The sequence below is a fragment of the Myripristis murdjan genome, chromosome 9, assembly GCF_902150065.1.
Source record: "Myripristis murdjan chromosome 9, fMyrMur1.1, whole genome shotgun sequence".
Lineage (NCBI taxonomy): Eukaryota > Metazoa > Chordata > Actinopteri > Holocentriformes > Holocentridae > Myripristis > Myripristis murdjan.
Window position 1 is genome coordinate 9,019,514 of NC_043988.1, and position 20,098 is coordinate 9,039,611.

Below are 20,098 nucleotides of genomic sequence, written 5' to 3' on the forward strand. Positions count from 1 at the left end.
CAGGAAACACTGATGGCTGAAATTTTGATTGGAAGCTGTGTGACACACTTTAAGCCCCTCTGTCCTCTCCTTTAGTGAGTTGTCAGGGCTTTTTCACGTCCCGCCCCCTGCAACAAAGAGCCTTCCTAAATTTATCACGCTACACAAACCCCTTTAAGTTAATTACTCCGCACCAAGGACAACAACACTGATGTGCGCTGACATGAAAACACTCAGGGTGGACAGGGCCGAGCGACTGGGAGGCCTGGGGGCACCCGCTGTCTCAGTCAGAGCATCTCCACAAGAGCACTACAGCACTCAGTGGGCAAAGAGCAGAGCAGGGTGAAAAAGAGAAGGCAGGCATGCTTACAAAGGGTAAAGAAAACAAGTCATGCACTCCTCAAAGAGCTACAAAACCACTGGGTTACTATAACGGCTCAGGGCATGTAAAGTGTGTAATAATCCTGGCTCCAGAAAACATTTTATGGAGATTTATAATATCAGGTCAAAATATTAGGCGTTCATTAAAGAGATTGCAGGTGCATTTAACACATCACTGCCTTAGTGTGGATCAAGATCAGCCGGGCAAGCACAGGCATCTTTCAGACAGTGATTAGAGAGGGCCTTTAATGTGCTATTTAGTGCTTCAGCTTCCATATTGCTACTCATCAAAACACTTTGCTGTCTTTAATCCTGCATGTGAAAAACAGAGGAGGGGGGGTGTCTGTCTTGTGCAGTGTGTCTTGTAGACCTACCCAGATCTCCTTGGACACTGTTGTCATGGGAGGTCCTGCTGGATGTGGTGGAGTCCCCATCACTGGGCCAGATCTGACCTGTTTTACGGACTCCAATTATGGAGGCCTCAGAAACCACCACCTGCTGCTGCAGACGTTTCTGAGACAGAGGTGTCGGGGGGCTGCTGCTGCCAAAGGACTGCTGGGAAGGCGAGCGACTTTTCTCTCGGTACATTTGATAGGTGGTGGGACTGGGGGACACATGGCTGGACTGGCCTGAGGAGAAGTCCTCCTCGCTGGATGTTAGGTTCTCATTGGAGCTGCAGTCTGGCGTGTAGCCTCCTCCTACATCATCAAAGCTGCCAGGTGAGTAGGAGCGCCTCGGCCAGGTGAGATGCGCATCTTCCTCTACACTGTGGTCCCTAATGTGGATGACACTGGCATCATTGTCACTCATCATCCCCCCAACATACACACTGGTGTAGGGCTGACAATCTGCTGGCTGTCTATCAGACTTCCCCCCAGTGGTACGAATCACACTGTCTTTAAGGAAGTGTGGGCTGACCTCTACGTCGTCACACGACCCATTGTAGCCACAGTTCCCCTCAATGGACTGTCCTCTCTGGACGGACTTGCTGATGTCCCCCATGACAGCTGACAGGTTCCCTGGGACAGAGTGCAGTGATCTTTTTCGCTCCATCTGCATGGCCTGGCAGCCAAGGGTGCTGATCTTGTCTGAGACTTCCCTGTCGTTGACTTTGACCAGCCCTCTCTCATGATGGTACTCCATGTTCACATAGAAGGGGCGCTCTGGACCTCCCATCACCGACAACCCTCTCCCATCCCCGGCTGTGTGAGAGCTGACTCTCTTGATGCGCTCAAAGTTGGATCTCAGAGCTGCCACCGAGCCTGTCCCAACTGGGAAATCCGGTAGCTCTGTCTCTTGTCGAATGGGTGACACCCCACCCTTCTGTTTGGCGGGGGACACACCATCCACCTCTCCTTCTGGATGTTGTTTACACCTTGCTGTCTCACCACCCCCTCGCTGCTGGTCCTCCACAGATGCCTCATCTGTGTGGGAGCGCTGGCTGTCCGGGCTGCTGGACTGATCTCCTGCAATCATTTGGGGCATCTTCTTGAAGCCCCATCGCTGACCATCGTAAGACTTCCTCTCCTTGGCGAGTAGAGTCTGCAGGTAGATCATCCGAAAGCGCTCCTTGTTCACTTCCTTCTCCAAGTGTCTGATAGATGCCTTGCATTTATCCAGTTCCTGCTCAATGTCCCCCAGTGAGTTCAGCTCCATGCGAGGGGGGTCTGACTCAGGGAACTGAGCTCTCCATGCCTCCACAAACCCCACTGGCTCCACCATTGTTAATCTCAGAGAAAAATATTCAGTCAGCTAACAATGGGAACTTACCAATTTCTAAGGCAAGGCTTGAACATAATTGTCTATGACTCAGAGCTTGCATTGTTCCTAGCATATGCTATAGTAATAAAAAAGGAAACAGTTCTTTCTGGAGGGTTGGTAGGGATTCACTCTACAGGATAATTTCCTTCCCTCCTTCAGCTTAGTTTTTAATCCTCACTTACAAGCATAATGAAAAAAAAAAAAAAAAACTAGTTCCATCTCTCCGCTCGTTTTGACAAAGTCCAAGAAAAGTCAGATTATCCTTCCTTATCTCAGTACTTCCCACACTTGCTCCTCGTTTGTGTGTGTATTCTCAGGAGATCCTCTGTCATGTCAGACCGACTCGCAGCACTCTGGTGTTTGCCTGCTCGTCAGCCCTTTAGTTATAGTTGCTGCAGAAAGAGGAGGGGCCACATGGATGTGATTTAGACTTGTTCAGAAATCTAGAAAAACTACCATTCGTCAAAAACACAGTTAACTAATCAAACACTCCAGCGGCTTTAGCAGGTAGGACTTGCCGACGTCGAGACGAAATTCCCCAGTTCATCTTCTGTTCCCGAGAAAATGTTAAAAATGTTTTGCTATCCCAGCCGGACTGCCATAATGGAGTTTAGCAGGGTTTTAAGGCAAAAAGGGCTTCCGACGATGCGGTGAATATGAATAAAACATACTGGAAGATGTTCTGGAGGCTGGTTAAGATTCAAGTGGACGAAGAAACCCGAAGTCCAGACTTCCCAAACAACATTCCTTTGTTAGTTGCTAAAATGCAGCCTTCATTTTTTTTAACCCCCTCTCCTGAAAACTAACTATTCCAGTCATTCACCGCAACTCCAGCCAGCAGCAACACAGTTTCTAACACAGCACCTGCTTTTAACAATGCACTCAGTGCTCAGTAAACTCTTGTTTGTTCCTACCTCAGTGTAATGTGTTGTGCAAAAGCAAATTGTCCAAAGAAAACATCGCCACCTGACGGTTCAGAAGTTCACCGGGCTGGCAGGGCGGTGCTCTGTGCTCTCTAGGTGCTTCATGAGTCTCTAAACGTATAAAAGTATTTAAACTCGATACGAAGGTATTAAAAAATAAAAATTAAAAAATAGCATCTGAGTGTAATTCTGGACGTGGTGACATGATGGGTCCTGTTCCCTGTTTTTACACCTGCGAATCGGAACAATTTCTAACAGGCATTATTTTTTTTCTTGAATTATGTCTAACTTGACGATAACGTCCAGCCTCTTTATGCGACGCTCTCTTGGGCAGAGGAATTATAAAGCTTTATAAACAAGAGATTGCCAAGCCAAAGACGACTAAAAAAATGAAGAGCTAATATATTTCCCATATTTCATCAAAGCACATACCGTTTAAAATGTGACTAAAGACTTTTCTTTTAATAGTCATAAACAGTTATTAATTCGGCGTCCAAGTGATGCAACAATCAGCACTTGTTTCGATTATTTCGCAACTTTTATCTTAATAATTTATTTTGTCGCAAAGTAGACTGTCAGAGAGGCTTTTTGAATGCGGGACTGGCTGCCCTGTAAGTCCGACAGCATGTGTTTTCATGTTTAATTCATGTCGTCACTATATCAAATAAAATTGGACTATTTTTATTGTGTCGTGCGCGCGGTGGCTGAAGAAGGCATGCGCATTGGCATGGCATTATGACCCTCGTGAACGAGCTTTTTAAAGCTACTTCCTGTTAGCAACCAGCTCACGACGCCTGTGTGGTTTCCAAGGCGCAGTTTGTCAACAGCAGCTATCTAAGCTAGCAAACGTCGGCCATGTATCGGTAAATGTGTCGTTGTCAGATGTTTTAGGCAAAGGGTTAACTCGTCGTCTGTATTTAGTATCTATATTTTATCTGTATCCACCTTATAACCGTCAGCAACAAATCCACTGGCCTTAGAGAGCTTTTTGTTGGCTAGCTACCTGACAGCACAGTGCTAAATTATCCTCGTTAGCTCGCTAATCCACGAAAAAAGAGGACTGAGGACGTCATAGTACTCAAGTTTCAAAGTTTTCGAGATGAGTGAGCAGCTGAAATTTATCGTTGAACAACTCAACAAAGCCCCCTTCAAGAAAAAGTTCAACCTCATCACTTTTGATTCCCTGGAGCCGATGCAGCTGCTGCAGATTTTAAATGATGTTCTGGCTGAGATAGACCCAAAGGTGAGAGGCTGACCGCTGCAACTGTACTGACTATAGCGTGTGACTGTGAGTGGCATTGAACTAACCACTGGAGGTGAACATGATGACACGATTCAAGTATGTCGTTTCTGCAGTCTTTATGTTCTCCACTGACTCTATTCTTTACAGCAAGCTATTGACATCCGTGAAGAAATGCCTGAGCAGACTGCAAAGAGAATGTTCACTCTGCTGGGAATGCTGAAATACAAGCCTCCTGGAAATCCCTCTGATGTGTAAGAATTTACTGTAATGTACTGTACTGTGCTCCTTGAGCTCAAATGTGCCCTCTCCACTTAATTGAATGTGCATTGTTGTTGCTAAGGCAGACCACTTTGGGCTGTTTTCATCATACACTGTTCTTACCTCACACAGGAGCAGTTTCAGACAGGGTCTGGTGACTGGCAGCAAACCTGTGATCCACCCTATCCTACACTGGCTGCTGCAGAGGGTCCCAGACCTGAAGAAGAGGGCTTACTTGGCTCGTTTTCTTGTCAAACTGGAGGTGCCTGCAGAGTTCCTGCAGGATGATGTCATCAATGACACCTATCACCAGGTTTGTCAGCTTGTTTTATATATATATGGATTACATAACCATGTCCATCTCCCCTGTGTTTGAAGAGGAAATGGTGACTACATAAATGGCAAAAGAGACTAAGTGCTAACACTGTGCATTTCTAGTATGAAGAGCTGGTGGAAGGATTTAAGACGTATCACAAGGAGTGTGAGCAGCTGAGGACTTCAGGCTTCTCCACAGCAGAAATCAGAAGGGTAAAAAAGACTGTAACGTCTTACAAATGGTGTCATAAATTATTTAAAGGCAAGCTGTACTCTCATGGAATATACTAAGTACTTATAATTAAGATCCCTATGATTTATAAATAATCAGTCACCTTCTTAAGCTTTTGTAAGTTGACACAATAATCTAAAAGCATCCATCTTCTCTCCAATGACAGGACATTAGTGCAATGGAAGAGGAGAAAGATCAGCTAATCAAACGTGTGGAGAGATTGAAAAAGAGGGTAAGGCAATCTGGAATTCACTGAGAAGTGAAACATAACACCAGATATATTTTAATGGCTTCCTTTAAAGAATGGACTTAAAGCCTACAGTCTTTTCCCTTTAACCAGGCTGTGAAAAATGTTGTGTGGTCTTACCCATCGCCCCTGTCAGAAAAGGAAACAACTCTGTTAATGGAGCTTGGTTATCTCTGCTGACCCTGTGATGATCTCCCAGTCAACTGTCTTTTTAATTTGTCCATCCACTAGGTGGAGTCAGTGTCCAACCATCAACGGATGCTGGAGCAGGCCCGACAGCTCCGTGTGGAGAAGGAGAGAGAGGAGTCCCTTGCTCAGCAGAAGCAAGAACAGAGGAACCAAGTAATTACCTATGATTGCTTGTGGTTTGTCATTACAGCTGTTCCCAATGGAATAATATACTGATTGTATGTTGTCCTGATGTGTCAGTACCTCATAGACCAGTCAGACAATCCACTGTCTGATAGGGCTGGGCAATTAATCAAATTTTATTTTCAGTTGTGATTTTGGCTTCCAGTGATTATGAAAACAACAAAATCACGTTAAAACAATTATTGTGCCGCATTCAGATTCACAACGATGCTCTCATTTTGTTTTCCTTTGTAAATCCAGTGTACCTCTTTCCTTTGCAGTCGTGTGCTTCCACCTCTCTGAAAAAAGACCAAACACATTCCCAGCCAGGCTGTGGCAGATTTATATTTAAAGTTCAAGGAAATCCACTGTTAATAAGCAAATGTTTTTTTAAGTTCAATAAATGCATGGAGTTTCCAAAGTCAGTGAGTAGTCATGTTAAATAGTTGTGATCTCAGTATTGAACTCGATATGATTTTTGCCATAATTGAGCAGCCCTACTGTCTGATGTACTTCAGAGGCCTGAAAACAAGAACAACCACAACAGATCTCACATCAAGCATCAATTTATTCTCAGTTAATTCATTTTTCCCATCATGCTCAAAGTATTTTCAACATTTCCCGCTATAGGATCTCTCAGGTCTCGTTTCTTGTTTGACTTAATCAGAAATCTCAGCGCAATTTAATGAATTTTACAAAGGTACATGATAAGAGTAGGCCCCACAGTTCCAAAACTAATTTGCAACTGCAAAATCCTGCCTTTTGTCATTTGGTGTGTGAAAGGCATTAAAAGTTTGTACATGAAATAGCAGTGTTGGTGAACTTGTAGTGCCTTTGTTGAGATTTGCTACATTAACTGAATACTAATAGGTACTGCTTGTTATTAAATGTGTTTTATATTAAGTATACTAATAAAGTTATCATTTGTGTGTACACAGCTGTTCCAGGCAGAGCAGAGACTGCAGAGGTCTCAGCAGCAGTTGAAGGATCTGCGACAGGCAGCAGCAGATGCCAATCCAGAGAGTGAGTGACTGTCAGTGTTGCAGACCACAGCTGGATGGAAACTCAGGGACACAGCAGACTGTTGGGGGCTCTCTCATTTAGTTGGCTCGGATCTGTTCAGGCCCTACAATTACACAGCTGTGACGTTCTCTCACAGAGCTTAACTTATGTGCAGTTTCCACTTTTGGTTCTTATCTGGCACTGCGCTCTTCAGTCAGTGGGGGATTTGCACATTTGCAGTTTTTAAGATGACCCATGCAGTGCAGACAGAGATGGGGGTGCACAAATGAGGATATTCATCACAATGGCCAAAAACGTGTTCTGAATAGTCAGGAGAGAATCATTAATACTAACATGTAATAATAAAAGGGAGTTTTCAGTTTCGACAAATTTTTCACGAGCTAGTGGCTTGTTTCCCATACACCCAGTGGCTTTACAAAATATGTTGTTAATATTTGGTTTCACTTCAAGGAGTAATCAGACCAAATGGATGAGCTGTTGCTCATTGTGTTTAAAAGCCTGTCCGCCTGTTTTATCCTCATCAAAGAGCTGAGTGAAATCTTTGTCTCTGTCAGGCTTAATGAAGAGGCTGGAAGAGGAGATCAAGATCAACTCCTACATGGTCTCTGAAAAACTCCCCAAAGAGCTGGAAAGCAGGATTCGCACAGATCAGTACCTGCAGAAGGTTGTGTCAGAGCCTGCCATGGGCCAGGCTGAGCTCCAGGAGCTGGACGACAAGGTTAGAATACGACATCAGTAAGAAAGAATATGATGGCAAAAAAGTCAGTGTGTGTGTGCATTTATCCGAGACTATACATTAGTCTCTGAGTCTTCGCAATTTATACTTCTACAGATCAAAGAGGTGAACGCTCAGATAAACCAGCTGATCGAGAAGAGGATGATGAGAAATGACCCCATGGATGACAAACTGACTCTTTTCAGGCAGCAGGTGGTGACTTCATTCCCTTTCTTCAATGTCTTTCATCTTCTCTCTTGTCTCTCTGTGTGTTGCATGAGCTTGGCTATTTGGGTGTTTGCTGCTTTTGGATAAAGGTTAAGATCGGACGTGGTTTCATGTTTTATCACTGAGTTTATTTATGTTGCAAAAGTTCAGTGCTTTGGCATGTTTCCTCTTTTTTTAATTGTTTTTCTTGGCTTGTCTACTCCCTAGCGTCACCCATGGGTTACAAGTCACTGAGAAGACACTCACCATCATGTATGTATGTCGGCTGTAATTTGACTCTTGCAGGCCTCCATCATCATACGTAAGAAGGAGACAAAGGCAGAGGAGCTGCAGGAAGCGAGGGAGGAGCTAGCAGCAGCAGAGAGGGACCTGGCCCAGAGGACCAACCAGGCACGAGATCCAGATGGACATAAGGTCGTCCGGGGTGACGAGGTATACAACAGGAAGTGCTTCTCACCGCCCAGTGTGGATCATTTTTATCATTTTATCAATACTGATTTGTTGAGAGTCGTGGTTATAGTTTTGTTTAGTATCTGGTATAAAACGAGAGCCAAAACAGATTGATATACTGTTGAATGCTCTTTTTTCTTCATTCTAATTTGAGGTAACTGATAGCATTACTCCTAAAGTGACACCTAAACTCCAGCTTGATCAGAATGCACACTAGCTGATTTGCGAACCACAGAGAACACGAGAGGCTATTTCTGCTCTTATGTAAACACAGAGGGCTCGCTGTCAAATGTAACTTATCCCTTTTCCCTGCTCTCCCCCACATTCCCATGCAGAGCCATAAATGGAACACAACAGAGAATACCCAGAACAAGGAAATGAACTGGACAAAGTGCCTGAAATGTTGGCCTATTCCTTATTCTTAAGTGTAATCAATCTTCTAATTGAAGTCAGCAGAGCATATTAAACAAAACTAATGCATAAATCCTTCATCTATATTTAACTCCCATGATGAGGATGTACTTTTCCTTGTCAAACACATAGCATGGGCTCATCTGGGCTGTCATACTGAGGAATAGGACTGAGCTATTGGCAGGGAGAGAGACACTCAGACTTTACAGCATCTTTGCACTTCAGTCAGAAAGCCTGGAGCCGTTGCTGCTCTGTGTCATTGCACCCTCTGGTCTGTGCATTCATCAAGATTACAGAGGAAGAAGTGACCACTCTTCACCTTCCCTGTTGGATGGGCTATAATCAGTCCTATATTAGCAGGGGGATGCTGATAGATGGGGGTGGTGATGTGACCATATGCCCCGTGTGGCTGGAAGTTTTTATAGCCATGCGTTGGATGCATAGTGATATCCATGTGCTGAGAGGAGGCCAGACTGCCAAGGCACAGCATGTCTGAAATAGCAATGACTTTCTCCCTGCTCTCCCCTGAGTCCTGTGGGGCTTCAGGCAGTCCCTGTGGGTGGTTTGTGCATCTAGGATTTTTTCTTTTATGGAATTACTTTGCAGTATTTTGCAGTGTAGAAAAATGAGTTAGAAGGAGGGGTGTGCATTTGTGAACTACATTTGAACCCACTATGTGTCAGTCTACTAAGGGACCAACAGTATGCACATACTGTATATGCTCAGGAAGGAACCTACCTTTGAACCACAGAACCAAGGTTCAAACCCTCATTCTGGGAAGCCTCTGTTCTGCTGAAATATCCGATCTGACCGCTGACCTCCCTGTGGAGGGGAGAGGGAGGACGATGTCCCCCGGGGGAATTCATAGAATAGGACACTACCACTTGTTAAAGATGTAACATGCAGCATTTAAAATCAGTAAGCTATTACTTCTTTCATTTTTAGACCATTTAATCTCCATAAACAAAGGAAAAGTTTGGCCTCTACAGTGCATTTTACATTGTGGCAAATCAGGTTGGATTTCGCAGGAAATTTGCTGGATTGCTCTACACCACAAAACGGGAAAAGGATGCTTCTAGCACAAATAGAGCTAAAGGCTTCATGGTAGGTGTCCAAACACAATGCCCGACACGCTTAAGAATGCTGCACACAAAAATATTGGCCACCTTGTGGGCAGCAGAGTAGGCGCATTTGTAACAAATGCAGGTTTTGCTTTCATAGCAGGGTTGTCTGCTATTTAAATACCACTTGAATAGGATAGCATGCAAATAAATTCTGTACCCACCATCCACACCCACGATTTCAGACACTCTATGCCACTTTGCTTTTTTCTTCTGCCATGTTGTTCCAATAAATATACTTCATATAATATTGGGTAATAATTCTTCACACTCCCTCACCATACTGAGAGGATCAAATGGCAGGCTACATTTGTTTGTTTCATGAATTAACTTAATTAAGCTCCTTATTTGTTAATGCCTGATTTGGCCACATGAAAGTTTGTATGAAATCACTGAGGGATCTGCTCCTCCTCTCCACCATGCTTGCAAATTCTGACCAGTCACAATCTTCTGCAAAATTTCGACGCTTGCTCTTGTTCAAATAAATGGGAAGGATCAGTTTGCCTGCACATTTCCCTCCTGGTGGACAGCCACATTTCACAAGGTCAGATGGTGGAGCCAAGCGTGTGAAAGTCAAGTGGAAAAATCACTTCAAACATGTTTATTTATACACTTCAGGAAAATGAAAAAAGAAAACACCTGCCCCCATGACTGGTGTCAGAGCAGGTGAAGAATGACATGCACCAAAATCATCTTTTCAGTCATGTGAGCCATATTCGTATTTGTTAACAGTAAGTTAATCAAGGAATCAGTGTTCTGATAAAATGCAGCATTTATGCTGCACATAGTAGCTCTCAGATGCCTGATGGCAAAAGCTAGCCAAAGGATGAGAAGGACCCAGTTGCGGAAACAAAGCAAGTACTTGAGTCTGCAGATGAATGAAGTTAATGGAAAATGTTCAGTTGCACACATCTTATCAGACTCCCCCATAGTGATTTTGGGCTTTTGGCCATGGTGGAGATGATCACTTTATCAGAGGTATTTTCCATTCTGCTTGTTATGTGTCATCACATGCCACCCACCAACTGCAGGGTCTCTCTGAGGGATGACTACATCTGCTCGTCATTGGCTGGCTGGTAAAATGATCCCACTGCATCAACCAGCCTGCCATCCCCGTGGTAACATTCAGTCAGAGTTCAGTTAAATCCCTGTCACCAATTAGAGAACAGACACTCTTGAAATGTGGACGAGCTTTTCATCTGAACTTGGTACATTTTGAATGCTGCCACTGTCTGATCTGCATGCAGTTATTCAGAGTGTTTGCTGCATCGCTTGTGTTTTTGTTGATGCTTTGTGTGTGTCTGTGTATTTATGTGTGTGTACGTGTGTGTGTGTGTGTGTGTGTGTGAAACAAGAGTGTTATGATTCAACTGCTGTCCAATTTAGCAGCAGTTGTTTTGGGGACATACTGTAGGTGACAAGGGAACACTATGCAGTATTATTCTGCCGTGCTAATTCCTCCCTCAACCTTGTCTGCCCTTGATGTCCCAAAATACACAAAGAATAAACGCTCAAGCATACACAGACACACACATACAGACACACACACACGCACACCAAGCCTCGCGGGTCCCCTAGGGACATGAAGCACATTCTGTGATTTCTGGGGCTGTTCTCCCGTGCCCATGTACATTTATAGCTGCTCTTCATTGTGGAGGAGTTTCATTGTGTCCCAACAGAGAAGAGTCTGGGCGGGGAGTGAGTGAGCGTCCAGTGAAGCAGTCACTGCTGTGTCTGCCAGATGACGATGTTTGCTGTATGTAGCTGGCTGTGCGCCTGAAAGGATCGGGTGACTGTTTGAGAGCACAGCGAGACCCCCCAGGCACCTCTGCTGCAGGCACTGCTGTTTACTAATCCATTCTCTCCCCCCAGCTCAGCCCATTGTCTTCTACAATAGTCTGTCATAGTATTTTTGCAGCGCAGGACACCGAGACTCCAAATAAAATTTTCGTCTTTTCATTTCCTAAGTAAACAGTGAAATTGCAACAGGCACACCATAGTGGGGTTCACTGCATTGTTGTCAATTTCACAATGATGTATACTCATTTTTTTTTGCTTCAAAACTCCTAATTTTGGTTTAAAAAAATTCACAAAAATCTCTTTAAAATATTATGATTTCCACTTATTTAGATTATTTTCATTTAAAAGAAATGCTCAATTCTGTCTTTTGATCTTTTAAAGCTGAAGCGTTTGGTGGTAAAACTGCGCAGCAAGGGAACAGTTCACAAGAAGAAGCGCCAGCAGATTGCCGAGCTGAAAGCAGAATATGGCGTCCTGCAGCGGACAGAGGAGGTTCTCAAACAGAGGCATGAGGACATCCAACAGCAACTGGTAACCACTGCGTGTTTTTGAAAAGTTACACATAAAAGAAGCTTAGAAGACAAGCTGACTGAGAACACAGTTTTATTAATAGCAGCAGCCTGGAGATACAAATACAGGGTGAGGGAGAGTAACATGCATTCACATGTTCACACAAAGCTGCCTTATAGTGCCACAATCTGATTGGTCACTGAGCAGCTCCACTGGACCAGGTGATGATTCACTGCTTTGCACAAGAGCCATTTAACAGTAGCCAAAGCTAAGGAAGGTTGACCATTAATTACTGATTTTTAATAACTATTTTTCCAAGTTTTGGAATTTGAAGGGGAGTTGCTATTCATAAGCAGGCATCTGAAAACATCACAGCCTATATTCATGGTACGATTTCAGAAGCTCCCCCCGCCCTCCTGTCTGTTCTTATTGCCCTCTCTGTCCCATAGTATCCCCTCTGTATCCCCTCCATTCATCTCCCTATTCACACAGATTGTGATTAAATTGAAGTGGTAAAAGCTTCCTGGAAATGACTTCACACCGCTGCAGCATCGCAGCTCCTGACTCGTTGATTGCCTGTGTGACGCAGGTTAGGCTGAGCTGCTGCTATTTATGATGGATGCATCTGCTCCTCTACTTCTGTCTCCATCACACGAGAATTTTTTTCAGCAGTGAATGTTCCCCTTCTGGCCATGTGTCTGGCTGGTGTTATATCCAATCTACTCGTCTCCCTTCCTGCAGTCCTGTTTTTCTGTGGCAGGGCTGCGTATTTCCTCAAGCCTCCTAGTGCTTCTTGTGTTCTGCAGATACAAACAAGTGGCAGTGGCGCCTAGAGTGCGAACAAACTATGAAGGATTCCAGATGAAATAAATTATATGATTTGATGACTGGGTGATACTTGGACAGTTTTTAAAGCAGTGTAAACTGGCCCAAGCATGACTTAACACAATATCAACACATGATAAACATCTGTGGAGGCATGGCTATTTCAAAAAGCTTGTGCTGATATTGCAAAATCATTACTCACTCATTAGAACAGCACACTGACTAATGGTTCACTCTGTAAGACAAATTCCACATCAGCTAGGACACCAGGAACAGTGCCAACGTGTCATTTTATGTAGGCTGTGTAGGTTCTTGACATTTGATTTACATGCTGAAAGTAACATTTGCTCAAGCCCATGTATTTGTCCTGTGTGTTTGAAGCAAACCATGGAGGCTCAGAAGGGGATCTCTGGCTACAGTGACACCCAGGAGGAACTGGAGAGGGTGTCAGCCATCAAGAGCGAGCTGGACGAGAAGAAGGGCCGCACACTCGACGACATGTCTGAGATGGTGACTATAGCCGGGGCTTTGAAGTAAAATCCACCCTAAAACAAAATTCATATCGCGTTGTAGTGTGGGAAAAGTGACAAAATACAAATTTTGTTATATTTCTTTTAACACGTTAACATGGCTCTGGTGTGATGAGTGAGTCTCATGACCGTTTGACCGTGGAAACGGTCAACAAAACCTCAGATTACAGAATACTAGAATCAAGTGACCTACATCTTTTATATCATCCAGCTGCACTTTCTGTTGCTGCTCCACTGACAAAATATGGGAGATTTATTTTGTGGATTGCATAGTAACTGTAAAATTAGCTTAATAATTTAGGTGTAAGGAGTCCATAAATTCAGCCTTCGCTATTAATGATCAAAGCAAGTATCCAAGAAATCTGTCTTGATGACATTACAGACAAAATAAAAATTTTGATGGGGCAGTCAAAGACAAGTGGAATAACGTGAGATTTATTCAGCAATATTTCAATAATTGTATTTAGCAATTTCACTTTTCATGTAAACATTTATTGTCAGTACGTCCCTAATCCCCTGCTGTCAGCACAACTGTGCACACAGTTTGTGTTAACTTTACAAGAACTTGCCGTTATGATGCCCCATCCTGTTAGTTCCTGAGCTTCATGCAACTTGAAAGTGTGATTCGTAGTTCTTGGATCTCTCCCTGCCTGTCAAAACGACTTCATTGATTTCATTTGTAGGAAAATACAGGGTAAATGCTCAGTGTTACGCCAACGTAGCTCACCGCTTCAACCTTATTTATCAACCTGTCATCCCTTTGTGTCAACGCCCAAAAGGAAGCAGTTACAACCAATTAGGCCACATTCCAAGATGTAGTCACAGTTTGTTGTAGAGTTAGTCTGGCACTCTGCTCTCTTGGCAAAGGACAAAGTGCTCTCAATGATGGATTCAACATCCCTGGCTCCAGTTTCCTCACAACTTCCAAATGCCCTGAAAAGCCTTAAATACTACTTCCTGAGCTTTACCACAAACCCCTTGAAGACACTGAGAGGCTGTTTAAAACAGTGATTACTGTCAACTTAAGATTTATATTCTTTTTTTCATTATGAATGTAGTCTGTGTTATTGGTCTTTTACAGGTGAAGAAATTAAACTCGGTGATAGCGGAGAAGAAGTCGGCTCTAGCCCCGATTATAAAAGAACTGAGGTCACTGAGACAGCGGTGTCAGGTGAGCATCACACACATTATAAAACCTCTAAGATCTCTGTGTATCGCATCAAAGAATCCTCAGATTTTATCAATTAGTGTGTCCAAAGAGCATTTGCTACCAGAGTGGCTAAAAATAAAAACCCTCAAAAATTATTGTTACACACACTAATCCCCCTTTCCCACCGAATCAGGAATATTGTGTCCCAAAAAACAAGTGACACGGCTTACATGCTGGATTTTCACACCAAGCGGGGCAGAGTTTGACCCGGGTCACAGCTCTGATCTTTCCCAGGGTCGTTTCCTGGGACGGCCCTTTCATGCTGGCAGTCAACCCGTGGATTTTGTTGGTCACTAATCTGGTGTTAAAGGGATATAAGGGTTTATTCGTACTCCAGAAAACAGTGGTAAATGTACAGGAGAGAGAGAACGTCTACACAAATGGTTTTTGGGCTCCTTTTTTTTGGAGTGCAGTTCAGTGACTGGGCACTTCGCATGTGACACTAACATATGTTACAATGTCATGGTGAGTCTGTCTATTCAGCTCTACACTCTTATAGAACAATACCAATTTCACAATAACTGGAAAAAAAAAAAACAATTTCCTACTTCATATACTTTCCACACTCACATATTCTCCCCACAAAACAAAAGCAAAAACATATTAACCGATGTGAGTGAAATGTGTCTTTATGCCTTCAGTGAGTGTTTTTATGGAAAAGCCTGAATCATATTTGATAAACCATGGGGGAATTCTTAACAGTATGCTTACAAGCCATTTAAGAGATGTGTTTTTGTGTTTTCATGGCAGATTACGAAGTCCAAGAATAATTTAGATAATCCATACATGAAAGTCTTGATCGGGAAAGCCTACAACAATACTGAGCTAAAACAGAGGCTCATATTTTCCTACACGTGCTCCCAGAATTGCCCTGCCGTCTTACTCTTTGTTTAATAGTGAAGATCTAGATCAAGAGGAGATAAACCAGAATTTGTGAGAGCAAGCTGTAAGCCAAGCTACTTGAATGCTACTCTGATCTGATGTTTGTATATAAAACAGTATCAAGAGTATGACAGAACTACTCAAACTGTAGTGTTTTTACTGAATTTGTATATGTTTATATACTGTGCACAGTAAATGGTTTATTTCAGTGTACTTCTGTATGACACTTGGGATTCCCAACCTAATAGGAGCTGACTCAGGAATATGAAGAGAAGAAGGCCCACTATGAAAGCTGTGCTGCTGGACTGGAGAGCAACAGATCCAAACTCGAGCTGGTATAGTTATTCCCCTCTAATTATTCTAATTCATTCATTTAATTTATTGAAAACCTCAGAAAACACATTGAGGGAGAACCCTCATTTTCAGTGGTGCCAAGGTACATAGAAAACATAGACACAAATAAAATCAAATAACAACAAAGAAGAATACAGGGCCATATTAAAAAATATATATGGCCAAAAATATTAAAAAACAAGGTAAAATTAACAACGCTAAAAAGTAAAAGTGTAGATAAATAAATAAAACAATAAGAACAATAAGAATTTTAAAAATTTCAGAGAAAAAATAAAATGAATAAAATAATATACATAAAAAATAAAAATTTAATTAAAAGCAATGACAGTTACAATCAACAAAATTAGCAAGTAGACCTTGAAACTGTCTCAAAGGTTTTATTGAGGTCAGCTTAAAATTTAGTTGAAGCGCATTTCAAGTGTGTGGAGCACAGTAACAAAAGCAGATTTTCCTAGTTCTTGTGAATTTCAGGACCTGCAGGGTTTACCAAGACTGAGAGCGGGTACAGTGGCTACCAGCAGTCCAGTGAAGCAATGCTGAGAGGTGGGGGGGTGGGGGAGGGGTGGGGGTGGGGTGGGCAGCTTTTGTGAAATAGCTTTATAAATAAATTAGAACAGGTGCTGATCCCTCCTCACTGATTTAGCAGGCAAGCTCTGTCAGTGAGAGGTTTTTTGATATAGAAGGCAATGGTGTGTCCCGTAACTATCTCCAGTGATAAATCATAATGTTGAGTGATACACTGCATCTAAGGCTTTGAGAGTGGAACCGGCCGCCCGCCCATAAATAGCATCCCGGTAATCCAGCACAGAGAGGAAAACCACTTCAACAACACATTTTCTTGTAAATAATGGAAAGCACAATTTACTTCCAAAAAGAAATAAAAATGCATGCTATTGCTAAGCACTAAAATATGTACATAAATGTAAATGAATGTGAAATGGTGACATTTTTCCATATTTGTCTTTTTTCCCTTACAGGAGGTAAAAACACTGAGAGAGGAGACTGCGCAGGAGGAGAACCGATACCATTATATCAACAGCATGACAGAGGCAAGGAGCTTAAAAACGCAAATTCACACTCAGTGCAGGAAACATTTTTTGGCCGTTAGCCACGACAGCTGATGCGCCAGTCATGTTCTTTTTTTTTTTTTTTTTCCTTTTTCTTTTCTTTTTTTACAAACCAAACTTGGTAAAATCATAACTGAGCAGGAACTCTGAACCTAGACTGGTGACTAAGCAAAGTGATGGTGGAGCACACAAACAGTCACAGACAAATATAGCAGCTTCAAGCAAGTGGCCTGTCCCGCACACACACACACACACACACACACACACACACACTGTGACTGTAACCCTGAGCCCTCCATCTCTGTCCTCCACAGATCATTGGGGTACAGCTGCAGCGGGCAGCCGAGGAGACAAAGGCCTACGTGTCCTCTGATCCGCAAGAAAGGAAGAAGGCCATAAGGTGAGCACGCTCGGCCAGGCCTGCCAGCTGCTTTGAGTTCCCTGTGACACTTCAGCAAGCTCTCGTTACACCATAATCAAGCTAATGCTGCTGCCGCCTCATACTTGGCATAACGCGCACACAGTAGTCACAAACTTCATGAGAGCACATGAGTGAGTTTGGCACATTTTGTTTGAAATAGCATTTGCCTACATCTGATGTGTACCCATCTGGTTCTCTTGCAGGGAAGTGTACATGAAGAACATTGCAGAACAGGAGTCACTTGGCAAGGTTAGCAGTGTGTCCTTAGTCACCTGCTGTGGGTCAATACTTGGAGTTATTTCTTCCTTATTCTGACAAGAACGTGATCTGAGTGCTGATGTGGTGAGGCAAGTTAGATGTAGCAGAACTGCAGCATTGTAGATAACCTGAAGGTGTAAACTGTATGACAGGTTATTCATCTGTCCTGTCGGTGTAATCAGTCAGGCTACAGACAAAGACTAAATGCATATTTTACAGAAAAGAAACATATTGCCCAGATTTTTGTTTTGTTTTCTTTCTTTTTTTTTTTAAAGTCACCTGCATCAGCAAGCCACCAAGCAACAAAGTCTTTATTTTTGCAAACTCACTTAGCCAATAAAACTGATTATTCTAACTGCTATGAAAAGGAAGCATGCTTATGTTCTTGAAGTGTTTGTCAAGTAGAAGGCATCCAAGGTAAAGCAATCATATATAGTTAATGTCTGTTAAAGGAAGGAAAGTCAGAAGGAAAAAAAAATGATCAAAAATGATTCACGGGTGATGTAGGCCTCACTGTTGACTCTTGCTCTTCCCGTGTGGACTGCAGAAGCTGCGTGAGAAGCAGAAGACGGTGAGGGAGAGCCACGGTGACAACATGAAGCAGATGAAGATGTGGCGTGACCTGGAGCAGCTGATGGAGTGCAAGCGCCAGTGCTTCGTCAGAGCCCAGAGCCAGGCCTCGATTGGCCAGGTAATCCAGGAGGGAGGAGAGGACAGGCTGGTGCTGTGAGGCTCCTCCTCGCAGGGTCACAGAGATTCACTACAGAGAATCGCTCAGCGGGACACTCCTTACTGTATCACAGTGAACATTGTGTTCCTTTTCAGCAAAATGGATTATTTATGGTCATATGTAACTTCATTTTGAGGTCCTACCTAAATTACATTTGTGGTTTTTAATTAAGTTAGGGAGAGTTGTTCAATAAGAGGTACTTGGTACAAAGTTTGGTTCCTTGGGTTCATCTTTCCTACCATCTCCTCCGTGATGCAACACTGTTTAGTTTCACTTGATAGCTTATCTCGTGGAAAGGACACTCTCCCAGTGATGACACTGTTTGAGATGCTTCATGACTCCAAGGCTGAAGGAACATGTGTACAAGGAGGTGTCGAAGGATAAGGGCTTTCACTTTCTCTGGCCCACTGACTTCAAACATGCCCCCCAGCCTCCGTTTTGACACATCTTTAAGAATACACTTTCAATCAGTGTGCAATGATAACGGTGTACAAAGTGCTGCACTTGGGACATGGCTGCTCGCCACTATTTTTGGCAACAGCCATGACCTTGGACATGGTCTCTTGCCAATTTTGGAATTCTATGGGCCCTCCATTGTTTCAAGCACGGCAGCACAGATAAAATAGTCATAGTATTCCACTTTCTTCTATTTTGTATCATCTTTATATATTTTTCTAACTTTCAATCCACCTCAGCAAAAATAATCCTACTATGTAACTAATAAATAGTTATATTTTGACACTTGTGCATTTCTATTAAATACATGCGTTGTCTCAATTTTGACTTGGGTTGAATTATTATCTTTAATTCATGTTAATTGCACCAAGAATGTGGTTTTGCTGAAAATGTCCCGGTGGTTGGTGCAGGATACTCCCTCCCCTTGCAACTTCATCTGCTGTTGCAGCAAATGTTAGTGGCCCTTGTGCCAGATGGATCAAGTGTGGATTGTAGAGGGCAGCTTGATGTGGAACTGGGCAGTGATACGGTGTTATTATTGTTACAACACCGGATCAACCTTGTGCTACTTGAGGCTTCATCAAGATATGTCAACAGGTGATGCATGCCAGTCTTGTTAAAAATAATAATGATAACCCTCAATAAGCACACCAGGGAGTATGTTTTAACCCATTGCCCTTTGCTTACATCCCTACGTTTGCCTTCACTGGCTCTGCAGGTGGAGTTGGATTTTTTTTTTTTTTTTTTTTTTGTGGATGGCAATCCCCAAAAAAGTCTGGTGAATAAGTTTCTCCTTACAAACAGCGCTCCATCTTGACCTATTAGTGATGGTAATCAACACTTGAATATTAGTCTTCCTTAGAGATGTTTATTGTTTATTGTACAAGTCTTATCTGTAAGTCTTCCATTTGGTTCACTACAGTTGACTGGTATGTGAGGCACTTTGTTCTTTAACCAGAAGTGCCTTCCCTTTTCATGGAAAATGAAATGTCCCCCCAGCCCGCTTAAAGAACCTGTGGTGTAATTCTATTGAACAGAATGACGTCGGGGATGATCTAAATCTGTAGGTATTGTGTTACGTGGAACAAGGTATGGGCTTGTTACTCTGCTTTTAGACTGGCAGCAGTAGCAGCAGTAGGCTTGCACCTTTACTCCTTGGATATTTGTCCCGTTTGGCCATCTGTGGGTGCGCGAAAGCCGTGTAATTTCGTTACGAGGCCGCTATCAGCCTCCACACTACGCCAAATTTTGGCATGTGTCTATATGCATATACAGCCATCTGGGTACTCCTCCAAACCGCCTTGCTTATAGTCGCTTTACGTATCTAATAGAATCACAAATTGCATAACGTTAATGTTACACAGCTACTTAAATAAACATGTCGATCACATGCCGAAGCCGGTGTGATAACATCAAG

The 20,098-nt window shown here is 43.0% G+C and overlaps 2 protein-coding genes across 4 annotated transcripts in view; one reads left to right on the forward strand and one right to left on the reverse strand.

Annotated features, from left to right (window-relative positions):
- LOC115365795 (breakpoint cluster region protein) overlaps positions 1-3,076 on the reverse strand; it is a 31,988-nt gene extending 28,912 nt beyond the window's left edge. The window contains exon 1 of one of the 2 annotated variants that reach the window (XM_030060956.1): positions 735-3,076. In XM_030060956.1, the coding sequence (XP_029916816.1) occupies positions 735-2,082 (1,348 nt within the window). In that variant the 5' untranslated portion in view covers positions 2,083-3,076. The remainder of the gene's footprint in view (positions 1-734) is intronic. The other variant, XM_030060957.1, reaches the window with a different exon arrangement.
- A 753-nt stretch (positions 3,077-3,829) lies between these two features.
- On the forward strand, positions 3,830-19,002 carry ift81 (intraflagellar transport 81 homolog). 2 transcript variants are annotated; one of them, XM_030060963.1, is made up of 19 exons: positions 3,830-4,079; positions 4,136-4,287; positions 4,435-4,538; positions 4,678-4,858; positions 4,984-5,073; positions 5,259-5,324; positions 5,571-5,681; positions 6,629-6,713; positions 7,268-7,431; positions 7,546-7,641; positions 7,942-8,088; positions 11,820-11,969; positions 13,155-13,283; positions 14,385-14,474; positions 15,644-15,730; positions 16,727-16,798; positions 17,131-17,216; positions 17,441-17,486; positions 18,043-19,002. In XM_030060963.1, the coding sequence occupies exons 2-19, from the start codon at positions 4,144-4,146 to the stop codon at positions 18,223-18,225; spliced, it is 2,031 nt and encodes a 676-aa protein (XP_029916823.1). In that variant the 5' UTR covers positions 3,830-4,079; positions 4,136-4,143; the 3' UTR covers positions 18,226-19,002. The 2 variants fall into 2 exon arrangements, with proteins under 2 accessions (XP_029916823.1, XP_029916822.1); XM_030060962.1 differs by having other exon boundaries at positions 3,830-4,287.
- The last annotated feature ends 1,096 nt before the right edge of the window (positions 19,003-20,098 follow it).